This window comes from Giraffa tippelskirchi, chromosome 1, assembly GCF_054371585.1.
Source record: "Giraffa tippelskirchi isolate mGirTip1 chromosome 1, T2T-mGirTip1v1.2.pri, whole genome shotgun sequence".
Lineage (NCBI taxonomy): Eukaryota > Metazoa > Chordata > Mammalia > Artiodactyla > Giraffidae > Giraffa > Giraffa tippelskirchi.
Window position 1 is genome coordinate 195,378,356 of NC_137275.1, and position 14,058 is coordinate 195,392,413.

At 37.2% G+C, this 14,058-nt stretch overlaps 1 protein-coding gene across 8 annotated transcripts in view; it reads right to left on the reverse strand.

Moving 5' to 3' along the window:
* Window positions 1-14,058, reverse strand: part of AGTPBP1 (ATP/GTP binding carboxypeptidase 1) — a 173,085-nt gene that overhangs the window by 46,645 nt on the left and 112,382 nt on the right. For all 8 annotated transcript variants that reach the window (XM_081521807.1, XM_081521836.1, XM_081521764.1 and 5 more), the window contains 3 exons: window positions 8,695-8,778; window positions 6,188-6,274; window positions 5,955-6,103 (listed from right to left, as the gene is read on the reverse strand). In XM_081521807.1, coding sequence (XP_081377933.1) covers window positions 5,955-6,103; window positions 6,188-6,274; window positions 8,695-8,778 — 320 coding nt within the window. The remainder of the gene's footprint in view (window positions 1-5,954; window positions 6,104-6,187; window positions 6,275-8,694; window positions 8,779-14,058) is intronic.

A 14,058-nucleotide genomic window follows, 5' to 3' on the forward strand; every position in this document is an offset into this window, starting at 1 on the left:
AATGGTAAAAGGTATTCATGCAAATGGAAAGCAAAATAAAGGCAGTGTAGCAATACTTGCATGAGATGAAATAGATTTTAAAACAAAGACAGTGCCAAAAAGACAAAGAAGAACATTACATAATGATCAAGGGATCAATCCTAGAAGAAAATAGAGCAATTACAAACACATATGCACACAACTTAGGAGCAGCTAAACACACAGGGTAAATATTAACAGACATCAATGGAAAGATCATCCAGACAGAAAATAAATAAGGAAACACTGGACTTAAATGACACATTAAACCAGATGAACATAAAAGATATATATAGAACACTCCATCCAAAAGCAGCATATAACACATTCTTTTCAAGTGCAGCTGGAACATTCTCTAGGATAGATCTCATGCTAGGCCACAAAGCAGGCCTTAGTAAATTTAAGGAAACTGAAAGCACATCAACCTTTTTTTATGAACACAATGCTATGAGACTATCAAAAACAAAAAAAAAAACCCTGCAAAAAGCACAAAGAAATGGAAACTAAACAATATACTCCTAAATAACCAATGAATTGCTGAAGATACAAACAAACAAAAACAAAGACAAATGAAAAGAAAAAAAAATAAATCCAATGTCTAACTGATGCAGCAAAAGCAGTTCTAAGAATTTTAAACTAATACAGTTTACCTCAGGAACAAGAAAAATATCTCAAACAATCTAACTTTCAACTTAAAGAAAAATAACCCAAACTTACATCTAAAGGAAAAAGAACAAACAAAACCCAAAGTCAGTAGAAGAAAATAAATTACAAAGATCAAAAAAGAAGAAAATCGAGGCTAAAAAGTAGAAAAGATCAATGAAACTAAAAGCCAGTTCTTTGAAAAGATAAAATTGATTAACCATTATGCAGACTCATCAAGAAAAAAAAGAAGGCCCAAATGAATAAGTGAGAAAAAAAAAGGGAGAAGTTACAACCAACTCCACAGAGATAAAAAAGACGATTGCTATGAACAGCTATATGCCAATAAAATAGACAAGCTGGAAGAAATGGAAAAACTTCCACAAATGGACAAACTGCTAGAAATGTACAATTTCCCATGACTGAACCAGGAAGAAATAGAAGACATAGAGCAAGACCCATAATGAAACTGAATCAATAATTTTAAAACTCACAACAAGCAAGAGTCCTGGACCACATGACCTCAACAGTGAATCCTGCCAAACATGTAAAGAAGAGTTAAGATCTATCCTTCTCTGCTACTGCTACTGCTAAGTCGCTTCAGTCGTGTCCGACTCTGTGCGACCCCACAGACTGGAGCCCACTGGGCTCCCCCGTCCCTGGGATTCTCCAGGCAAGAATACTGGAGTGGGTTGCCATTTCCTTCTCCAGTGTATGAAAGGGAAAAGTGAAAGTGAAGTCACTCAGTCGTGTCCAACTCTTAGCGACCCCATGGACTGTAGCCTACCAGGCTCCTCTGTCCATGGGATTGTCCAGGCAAGAGTACTGGAGTGGGGTGCTATTGCCTTCTCCACTATCCTTCTCAAACTATTCCAAAAATTGCTGAGGAAGGAATACAACTGAACTCATTATTTGAGGATAACATCTCTCTGACATGAAAAATAAGACAGAGAGATCACAACAAAAAGAAAATTACAAGCTATTATCACTGACAAACATAGATGCAAAAATCCAACCATATATTAAAATGATCATACACCATAATCCACTGGGATTTAGCCCCAGGATGTAAGGATGGTTCAATATCCACAAATCAACCAGTGTGATACATCATATCAACAAACTGAAGAATAAAAACCATATGATTATCTCAATAGATGCAGAAGAAGCTTTTCATAAAATTCAACATCCATTTGTGATAAAATCTCTCCAGAAGGGGGTATAGGTGGAACATATCTCAACATAATAAAGGACATATATTATTAGCCTACACCTAACACCATACTCAATGACAAAAAGCTGAAAGCATTTTCTCTGAGGTAAGGAACAAGACAAGGATACCCGCTCTCCTCACTTTTTATTCAACACAGCATCAGAAGTCCTAGCCACAACTGTTAGATAACAAAAATAAAAGGAATTTGAAATGGAAAAGAGGAAGTAAAACTCACTGTTTGTAGATGACATGACACTATACATAGAAACCTTAAAGATGCCACTAAAAATACTACTAGAGCTCTTCAATGAATTCAGGAAAGTTGCAGGATGCAAAATTAATATAGCACATTATAAGTTACACATTATATAGTCATTCCTATAAATGCAAAGAGTGAAATAATATAATTCTGATTTTAAAAAATCAGTAAAAAAAATTATTCAGTAGGAGAAAGAATATGTATCTCAAAACAAGAGCAAACATAATATAATATATATATAAATATATGTATAATATATATTTGTACATAATATACATACTAGTAGCATTTACATTAAAGTCAAAATAAAACATGCTCAAAGTCTTCCTCCTTTAAACAGTCTCAATGATCTAGCCAAAAGCAATGAAACAATTAATTACATAACTAGGGATAAGAATAAATTCTAAGGAACTACCAAAAAAATTCAAAGTATCAACTGAGAAACACTGAGAGCTAATAAGAAAGTTCAGTAAGGAGTTTGATTTTCAAGTAAACATAAAAATCCTCAGCTTCCTGTCTGAGCTACCAGGGAAGCCCAAGAAAATGGGAGTGGGTAGCCTATCTCTTTCTCCAAGGGATGTTCCCAACCCAAGAATCAAACCAGAGTCTCCTGCATTGTAGGCAGATTCTTCACCAGCTGAGCTACCAGGGAAGCCCATCAGCATCCTTAATTCTAAATAATGACAAACTTGAAAATAGGGAGAAGTACTCTTTCAGAACAGGAAAAAAAAAAAAAGATACACGAAATACTTAAGAATAAATGTAAAAAGAGGTGTATAGAACTTACAAGAAGAAAACCAAAAATTTAGGTGAGGTAATAAAAAACTTGAGAAAACAAATACATACACCACATTCTTAAGTGGCAAGATTTAATATAAGAAATCCAGTTTCTTCCACATTATTCTGTAAGTTTATGCAATGGAAATTTGGGGGTGTCTGATAAAATTATCCAGAATAATACTGAGAAAAAATTACTCAGGAAAAATAAAGTTAGAAAAAACCGTTAAATCATTTTTGAAAAAAGACTACAGAATGTTAAACTATTTTATGAAGTCAAAATAACTTAAAAAACAAAGTGGTATGAGAACAACAAGGATGATGCACGAGACTGAAAAATCAGAACAATTAAAATCTAGTGATGCTAGAGCAACACAGCATAACAAAGCTCCCAAACAAATGCTAGAGCATCATGAGGGCCAGAAGCTGATGAGAGTTGTGGTGTCATTGCTTCCATTTTTCCCCTTCTATTTTCCAGGAAATAATGGGACCAACTGCCATGATCTTAGTTTTTTAATGTTGAGTTTCAAGCCAGCTTTTTCACTCTGCTCTTTCACCCTCAAGAGGCTCTTTAGTTCCTCTTCACTTTCTGCCATTAGAGTGATATCATATTTGTTATTTCTCCCGGGAATCTTGATTGCGGCTTGTGATTCATCCAGCCTGACATTTCACATGATGTACTCTGCATAGAAGTTAAATAAGCAGAATGAAAATATACAGCCTTGATGTAATCCTTTCCCAATTTAGAACCAGTCCATTGTTCCATGTCCAGTTCTAACCGTTGCTTCTTGACCCATATACAGGTTTCTCAGGAGACAGGTAAAGTGGTCTGGTACTTCCATCTCTCTAAGAATTTTCCACAGTTTGTTGTAATCCACAAAGTCAAAGGCTTTAGCATAGTCAGTGAAGCAGAAGTAGATATTTTTTTGGAACTCCCTTGTTTTCTCCACAATCCAACAAACGTTGGCAATTTGATCTCTGGTTCCTCTGCCTCTTTGAAACCCAGCTTGTACCTTTGGTAGTTCTCACTTCACATGCTGCTGTGGCCTAGCTTGAAGGAATTTGAGCATAACCTTGCTAGCATGTGAAATGAGTGCAATTGTGCGGTAGTTTAAACATTCTCTGGCATTTCCCTTCTTTGGGATTGGAAAGAAAACTGACCTTTTCCAGTCCTGTGGCCACTGCTTAGTTTTCCAAATTTGCTGACATACTGAGTGCAGCACTTTCAAAGCATCATCTTGGGATCTGAAATAGCTCAACTGGAATTCCATCACCTCCACTAGCTTTGTTCGTAGTAATGCTTCCTAAGGCCAACATGACTTCACACTCCAGGATGTCTGGCTCTATATGAGTGACCACACCAACATGGTTTTCCAGGTCATTATGACCTTTCTTCTATAGCTCTCTGTATTCTTGCCACTGATTCTTAAATCTCTTCTGCTTCTGTTAGGTCCTTTTAACTTTTCTGTTCCTTATCATGCCCATCCTTACACTAAATGTTTCCTTGATATCTCAAATTTCCTTGAAGAGACCTCTAGGCTTTCCCATTCTACTGTTTTCCTCTATTTCACTGCACTGTTCATTTAAGAAGGCTTTCTTATCGTTTCTTCCTATTCTCTGAATTCTGCATTCAGTTGGGCATATCTTTCCCTTTCTCCTTTGCCTTTTGCTTCTCTTCTTTTCTCAGCTACAAAGCCTTCTCAGACAACCACTTTGCCTTCTTGCATTTATTTGGGGGGGGAGGATGGTTTTGGTCACTGCCTTCTGTACAGTGTTATGAACTCCATTCAGGCACCCTGTCTACCAGATCTAATCCCTTGAATCTGTTTGCCACCTCCACTGTATAACTATAAGGGATTCCAGTGGCCTTCCCTACTTTCTTCAAATTGAACCTGAATTTTGCAATAAGGAGCTCATGATCTGAGCTACAGTCAGCTCCAGGTCTTGTTTTTACTGACCATATAGAGCTTCTCCATTTTTGGCTGCAAAGAATACAATCAATCTGATTTTGGTACTGGTATTTCATGGCATGGGGAAATGTTATTACCATATATTGTGTAGTTTAAAAACATAGCTTATAATGACTTTTCATATTTTGAACCCAAATGTATAAAAGGGCAAAATATAATTTTAAAATTATGTGAATATGATTAAGATTAAGGATGGATAACAAAATGCTAAACAGTGGATGTTATCTTCTATTTCCTTCTTAGAGAATCTTCTCTAAAATTTATTTACTTTACCAAATTCCCTTATTTGGAATAGTAGATCCGATATGATCCACGGTTTCATAATCCAAAATAAAAAAACCCAAAAAAACAAACAAACAAAAAACACAGCTGGAAGACAGATAAAGAAATTCCATTTCTGTGAATATGTAAGTAAATTACTATACACACAGATATTTAGTATAATACAGTAATGTTTATCTCAGTAGTAGTTAAAGTAAAAAATAATTAGATACAACCTAAGGTGTAATAGGGTCACTAAACTTTGTAATCATTTTATAAGTCAAATCATATGCTGTGCAGTTTAAACTTATACAGTGCTGTAGGTCAATTAAGCTCAATAAAACTAGAATCAAAATAAAAATGGCTTAAAAGTCTAACAAAGGAACAGTTGGATAAATGAGTTACAGAACTTCTATAAGATACCCATTAAACTCTGCTTCAGAGGGATATTTGTTTAATGACCAGAAAAATGATGATGATATAATATTTAGTTAAGATGCAGGCTATGAAACTGTATGGGTTATGAGCATTTTTTTAAAAACACATAACTATATGTATGGAAAGATCACATAATGCATTATAAAAAAAAAGCTGGAAAGAAACAACAAACATTAAAATAATCTTTGGATGATGTATTGTTGATACTTTACAACTCTTATAACTTTTTATGACTCTATTCAAAATAAAAAGTTAAAAAAGAGATTGCTTTATGTAATTCTTTTCTGGATGAACAGACTTCATTAAAAACTTTATTTTAAGTAGCATATGTTATAAATCTTTAGTTGTATTCAGTTTGGATGAAATGTTGTCTTACCATAATTAAACTGACTGTTGGACTTTTCACAGTTAATGATGTTGAACCTATAAGCAATACTTGGTCGCATTCCACTGACTTCAAAGTAAAACCACTGATGATAATGATTGCTATTTATGTCTGAGTTCAGAATAAGGTCATATTCATTTCTGAAAACAGAAAATAAACAAATTTGATGAAAATTAGGAAAATATCTGTACACAAACAAAATGAGAAGAATTTTAATAACTTACTTTCTAATTTGAATTACTTTACGCAGATTTCCAGATTCAAATTTGGAGTTAAACTTCAAAACATCTGCTTCTTCTGGAATGGTATAGCTAAATAAAATTTTAAAGTAAGAATAAAAAATACATAGCATTTAAACAAGTGAGTAAAAACAAAACTACACTATAGATTAAAAATGCACTATTATTGCTCACTCACCCTTCTCATTATTTTTAAGCCAAAGAACAAAATCATCACAAGCAAACTACAAACTCTGGCTAATATTTACAGAACAAAATATTATAATTACAAGTACAGATTTCCCCCACAGTTATATAGTGAATATTAATCACAAAAATTTTCATCTCATTAGATGCCACTTCTAAATATTAGTAATCTTATAGAAAAGACCAGAGTTATTTTTTAAAGTGCATATGACTTGTATTGAGTACCAATAATTCTAGAAACTATGCAGTTCTCAGGTAAAACTATTTTTTTAACTTATAGAGCTTCATTATCTATTATCTAATATAATTAGCACCCAGAAGGTGGAAGTATTATTCTCATTTTATATATTCCTTACTTTAGCATGTGTTTATTGAGCTCCTACTAGGTGCCAGATACTGTTTTAGTTATCTATTTCCCTGACTGAATACAAATTCTTCCTCTTCTAGAGCTTACATTCTAATGGGGGAAAATGAAGACTCCTAGAAGACCAATGCTTTCGTCCAAAGTCATTTCAGTTAGAAATAGCACTGGCATGCAACACTTCCCTGGGTCTGGAAGATCTCCTGGAGGAGAAGACGGCAACCCACTCCAGTATTCTTGCCTGGAGAATTCCATGGACAGAGGATCCTGGCGGGCTATAGTCCATAGGGTTGCACAGAGTCAGACATGACTGAGCAACTAAAGAACAAGAATATCCTACACTCAAGAGTTATTGAGGTTCTGTGTTTCCACATTTGTCTGGTCTAACACAGAATTAGAAACATTGAAATAACTAAGAAATTATGAATACATTTGTTTTTTATTTTTGAGACTGTTATTTCAAATTCAGTCATTAGCTCTGACATAACTTTACCCTGATTCTCTTAACAAAAATCTTTTTAAATATTTTATTTCCTCCAAATAAGACTAATAAAATGTAAAATCTCTCCAAAATATTAGAATGATGAGGGAGAGAGAGGGAAAACCCTCTCGTGGGCTGATTAAAGTTCTCATTACTGGAAACAAATGCAATGGCACCTAATGAATTATATATAAGTAAATAAATGAAAATGAAAAATGATGAATGACTACTATTAAATCATCTGTCTCCAGTAATAAGAAGTTTAATCATGTATGGATATGAGAGTTGGACCATAATGAAGACTGAATATCGAAGAACTGATGGTTTTGAACTGTGGCGCTGGAGAAGACTCTTGAGAGTCCCTTGGACTGCAAGGAGATCCAACCAGTCCATCCTAAAGGAGATCAGCCCTGGGTGTTCATTGGAAGGACTGATGTTGAAGCTGAAACTCCAATACTTTGGCCACCTGATGTGAAGAGCTGACTCACTGGGAAAGACCCTGATGCTGGGAAAGACTGAGGGCAGGAGGAGAAGGGGACGACAGAGGATGAGATGGTTGCATGGCATCACCGACTCAATGGACATGAGTTTGAACAAGCTCTGAGAGATGGTGAAGGACAAGGAACCCTGGCATGAGGCAGTCCATGGGGTCGCAAAGAGTCAGACGTGACTGACTGAACAACAACAACAAAATCATTAAACGCAATGGCACCAGTGATAACCCTAAACTGGAAATTACACTAAAACACTGTTGTGGTTTAGTCGCCAGGTCATGTCTGACTCTTAAAATCCCATGGACTATAGCCCACCAGGCTCCTCTGTCCATGGGGTTTTCCAGGCAAAAATACTGGAGTGGCGTGCTATTTCCTTCTCCAGGGGATCTTCCAGACTCAGGATCGAAACCCAGGCTCCTGTGCTGCCGACAGGCTCCTGCACTGCAGGTAGATTCTTTACCCACTGAGCCCCCAGGGATCACAAACAAATGGCTTCAAAAGTCAGGCAAGTAACATAAAACAATTGAAGCAGATTGTAAGCAGTAAGAGACAAAAGTGAGAAGTGGGGACTGTGGAAAATTAGGAAGCATATTTTCCTTCTAAAGGGGATGGTAATTTGTTGTCCTAAGGAAACGAAGCCTCAGTATTAGAGGACAAAATTGCAGCATTCGTATGAAATCTCCACTATCTTAAGTGGAGGTAGTTTCAGTTTTTAAAAACAAAGCATCAGTTTGTGATGTTTCCCTTATTAAACCCATTAAAAGCCCACGTAAGAAAAACTAAATATGTAGCATACTCAATTTAACCAAATAAACATGGTTTACATTACCATTACATCTCTGCTAAAAGATAAAAACAGAGTGGGGCTTAACTAGGTGGAAGTTAACTATATTTCTTTGTCTTTTAAAAACACTGAAATTTTATGATAAGAATAAAACCAATAAAACTAAGACACAAAAATGAGACTTACTTTGGGTTATCTAAGTCATACACCACTCGATCTATGATATCACTCTGATGTATTAGCCTCTCAATATCTTGGGCAATTTTTGTTCTGAAATCATAAAGAAGTTTGACCAAAATTCATTATTATATGCCAAGGCACAGCTTTCCTCCAAGTAAATTTTGAATAAAAAAATATAAAATGATAAAAATTTCTTAAAATAAAAATGATCATCCCTCTATATATTATGTGTACAAAATAAATCAGTACATAAAATTTAGACAAAAATCAGTATTTTAAAAGTCTAAGTTCTAGAAAAATAACCAGCACAAGGCCAATAGTTTTATTAAAAATACCATGAATGACTATATGCTTTTCTATATAGAAATTCTTAATCTAGCATTATATAAACATATTTATTTTTCGTTTTTATTTTACAAAAACTAACTCATCACTGACACAGCAGTCTATCAAGAAAAAACCAAGCATCAAAGGATTATGATATAAATCCTTGATTTAGTCAGTGTCATAACTTTCAAATAGCAAATTCTTTCTACAAAAGCAAAACTTTTAAAAAACTATTAATTATAATAATAAATCAAAAATTTATATCACCCAGATCTTCAACAATGAAAGACATGGTACTTACATATACTCAGATATTCCATACCAAAAAATACAAGTGTTCAAGTATGGTGAATGACTAAAAACACCCATTTGTCAAAACCATTTATTAAATATTAAATTTATGAAATACCTACCATAAATGTATAAAAAATTAATACTTACAGAAGTTTTCAGTTTTTTCTTAAGAAAAATGGTATTAAAAGGCTGATATAACATCTCAGTTCTATAGCAACATTCTGTATTGTAAAACAAGAAAGAAAAGCTCGATGCCCACAGGGCCAGCACATGATGTACCTGAGGAGGCCTGCTGGGGGATGCTGTGGCAAACTGGGGAACACAGGATCTGTCTAAACACAACCAAATGCTGCCAGGTAGGAAGAGAGGTTAAGGGTGCAATACCAAATTTACAAGAAACAAGGAAACTTGGATCGCTACATGGAGTCTCTCAACTGTTAAAGGCTGGCAATCCATTAAAAAATAAAAACAGGGAGAACAAGATGGCAGAGGAGTAGGTGGACATGCAATACATCTCTCTCCACAGATACATCAGGAATACAATTTCAGACACAGAAGGGCATACAGAACACCAGCTGAGAGCAGACAGGAGTACCTGACCAGAGGAAAAGAATATATAGACCCACACAAAACTCAGTAGGATGAAGGAACTAGGGAGAAAAACAGGAGTGTTAGTAGGACAGGACCCCCTCCTTGGTGGGTGGGGAAACTGAAGCAGGGGTCAGATTCCCACATTGGGGCAACTGTCTGAGTCAGAGGAGAAACATTTAAGGCTGAGAGTGAAACAGCTGATCTGTGGCAGCCTAAATGGAATGCGGTCCTTGCTGCAGCCATACATACCCAGGACAGGGACACAGATCCCCTGGAAGGTGTAGCGGCTGGGAGCTGGAGTTTAGGGATTATGGAGCAATCCCAGGGCAAGGGGCTGCTGTTGACTGCTGAGAGACGGATCAAGGGGATGTGAGGGAGGAGACTGTGGTGGGAAACGCCTGTGAAGGAAAGCCCAGGCAGCCATGGAAGCAAGGCGATACTGCTGAGTCACAGGTAGGGGTGGAGCCATCACCATAGACTCTCTCTCCACACTCCAGCATCAGCAGCTGAACAATAGAGAGGCTGGCCCATCAAACGCCTGACACACTGAACTACAGAGTAGTACTCCACCCCAGGGTGCCCCTTTAAGTGCCTGATGCACCAATCTACAGAGTGGGACCCCAGCCAGGGGGCCCCCTCTATGTGCCTGAACGGGCAGAGCTACGGAGAAAGACTAGCCAAAGACTAGCCTTCTGATCGCTAGCTACAAGAGGCTGGAAGGAAGACTCTGATAGGGCCATAACTCCTGCGGCGGAGGCAGTCCATGCCCCTGCACACTTGGCGCCACCAGGGTCCCCGCAAGCCAAGCAGGTGCACTACCTTCACGCTCAACTCTCATTGGGGCAGAGCTGCCACAGGCAAAAAAAAAAGTCTTGCATCTATGCGTGCAGGGTTGCTTTGGTAGCGTGTGACTCTCTGCGACCTTGCAGACTGTGGCCTGTCTGGATTCTTTGTCAGGTGGGATTCTCGAGGCAAGAATACTGGAGTGTATTGGCCAATACTGGTTGTCATACCCTTCTAGAGCACTATATTTCCTGCTGCCCTAGCCACCAACTCCCCTGAGTATCTGGTGCTGTTGGAACCCCTGTGACCCAAGTAGCTGCACCACCTCCACACCTGGCCCTCACAGGGGCAAACCTAAGTCCTCCAGGGCAGCCTCAGGAGCAAAGCCCAGTGGACGCCCCACATGCAGAGGTGGAAATAAAACCACGATTGAAACCCAGGGGCAGTGTAACTAAGGCTGCTGCTGCTGCTGCTGCTAAGTTGCTTCAGTCGTGTCCGACTCTGTGCGACCCCATAGACGGCAGCCCACCAGGCTCTGCCGTCCTTAGGATTCTCCAAGCAAGAACACTGGAGTGGGTTGGTTTCCAGTTCCTTCTCCAATGCATGAAAGTGAAAAGTGAAAGTGAAGTCGCTCAGTCGTGTCCGACACTTCGCAACCCCATGGACTGCAGCCTACCAGGCTCCTCCATCCACGGGATTTTCCAGGCAAGAGTACTGGAGTGGGTTGCCATTGCCTTCTCCGTGTGATTAAGGAAGAAGACCCAAAACCTTCCCACCAGCTGTACCAGCTAGAGATTAAATTCACATGATCAACTAGGTAGACTCTCTCTATGGAATATACAAAAGGACATTGACAGCGCCCACAAAAGACAACGCACTAGTTCTGATAGCTGTGGACATTGGAAGAAAGAACACAGAGGAGTAGGGCCAGATTAGAATCTGAGCTGCCCCCAAATCAGGTCCAAAGAGCAGCAGTGTTGGAGGGCATCCAAGGGAGGTGAGGTAGACTGTGACTCCCAGCAAGAGAAAGGACTCTGACAGCAGTGACTCAAAAAAAAAAACCAATTATTATTCTTATGTTTTGACTTGTTCTGTAGATTCTTTTGGAATTTTTTTCTTTTTTTTCCTTTTTCTCCCAGCTATGTTGTAGTTGTCGATTTTATTGGCCCTATGAAATCCAATTAAGCTTTTGAGATTTTTTTTTTTCTTTTTTTTTCTCAGTCACATTTTCTATTGTTGTCATAAACCCCTGCCTCTACACTGGGCTTTAGCAATTCTGGGAAGTTTTCCTTTTTTTTTTTTTTTTTTAATTTTTCAAACCTAGTATTACTTTTTCTACATTTAATTCTTTGTTTGCTTTTCCTACTGTTCTTTTCCCCTTACAGATAATCTTTAATGTATATAAATCTTCTTTATCTACCTCTATTTAACTTTGCATATGTAATCTTTCTATCTTTTCTTTCTTTCCTTTCCTCTCAACATATGTTAGTTTTATTTTCATTGCTTTCTTCCCCACTTGGCACCTTGCTTTAGTTTTGTTTTCCAGTTTTTTCTTTAGTTAGTTTTGTTCTGGTAGACATAATTTTTGGTTTCCTTTGTTCGCTGGGTCAATCTATTGTACTTTATTTTTGTTGGACTGTTTTGACTTTGCTCATGGGTCTATATGTATATGTGTATAATCCATTATTTTAATTATTATTTCCCTGATTTCGTAACTGACATTTGTCTGGGGTTCATCTTTGGTTTCTCGTTTTTGGATATTTATTTTAATCTCACTTAATGCCATAACAAAACACTTGCGGAATCTTCGTTCCTGACCAGAGATCAAGCCCTGAGCCTTTGGAGTGGGAGCACTAACTCCAAGACCCTAGACTACCAGAGAACTGACTGTAATGAGTATCAAATGGAACTCAGACAAAGGAAACCACTTGAATACAAAACCCAGCATCACCAACCACCAGTAGCACCCTGCCCAGGACACCTCATCTAAACAACAAACAAAACAAAAATGCAAACCCAGTCATCAGCTGACAGGATTACCACCTCACTCAGCCTTGCCCATCAGAGGAAAAACAAACAAGAAAACAAAAACTCAGCACAAATCTCACCCTATACGAAGCCTACACAACCACTGGACCAGCCTTAGGAGGGCAGAAACCAAAAGGAAGAAAGAATTCAACTCTGAAGCCTGGGAAAAGGAGACCTCAAACACAGTAAGTTAAAAAAAAAAATAATGAAAAGGCAGAAAAATACTACACAAATGAAGGAACAAACTAGAAATACAGAAGTCCAAATACATGAAGAGGAAATAGGCAAACTACCTGAAAAAGAATTCAGAATAATGATAGTAAAGATGATCAAAAACCTTGAAATCAAAATGGAGAAAATGCAAGAATCAATTAACAAAAACCTAGAAGAATTAAAGAATAAACATACAGAGACAAACACCACAAATACTGAAATTAAAAATACTCTAGAAGCAATCAATAGCAGAATATCTGAAGAAGAAGAACGAATCAGTGAGCTGGAAGATAAAATGGTGGAAATAACTTCTGAAGAGCAGAATAAAGTAAAAAGAATGAAAAGAACTCAGGATAGTCTCAGAGACCGCTGGGACAATAACAAACGCAACAACATTCAAATTATAGGGGTCCAAGAAGAAGAAGAGAAAAAGGGTATGAGAAAATTTTTGAAGAGATTATAGTTGAAAATTTCCCCAACATGGAAAAGGAAATAGTCAATCAAGTTAAGAGGCACAAAGGGTCCCACACAGGATAAACTCAAGGAGAAACACGCCAAGACACATACTAATCAAACTAACAAAGACTAAGCACAAAGAAAGAATATTAAAAGCAGCAAGGGAGAAGCAACAAGTAGCATACAAAGGAAACCCCATACGCTTAACAGCTGATCTTTCAGCAGAAAGGAATGGCAGGATATATTTAAACTGCTGAAAAGGAAAAATCTACAACCAAGATTACTATACCCGGCAAGGATCTCATTCCAAATTGATGGAGAAATAAAAAGCTTTTCTGACAAGCAAAAGTTAAGAGAATTCAGTATGACTTTACAACAAATGTTAAAGGGACTTATATAGTCAAGAAATACAAGCAAAGAAAAAAGATTGACAAAATCAACCCCAAACAATTAAGAAAATGGCAATAGGAACATATATATCGATAATTACTTTAAATGTATATGGATTAAATGCGCCAACCAAAAGACACAGACTGGCTGAATGCATACAAAAACAAGACTCGTTTATATGTTTTCTACAAGAAACCCACTTCAGACCTAAAGACACATACAGATTGAAAGTGAGAGGATGGAAAAATATATTCCATGAAAATGGGAAGCAAAAGAAAGCTGGAATAG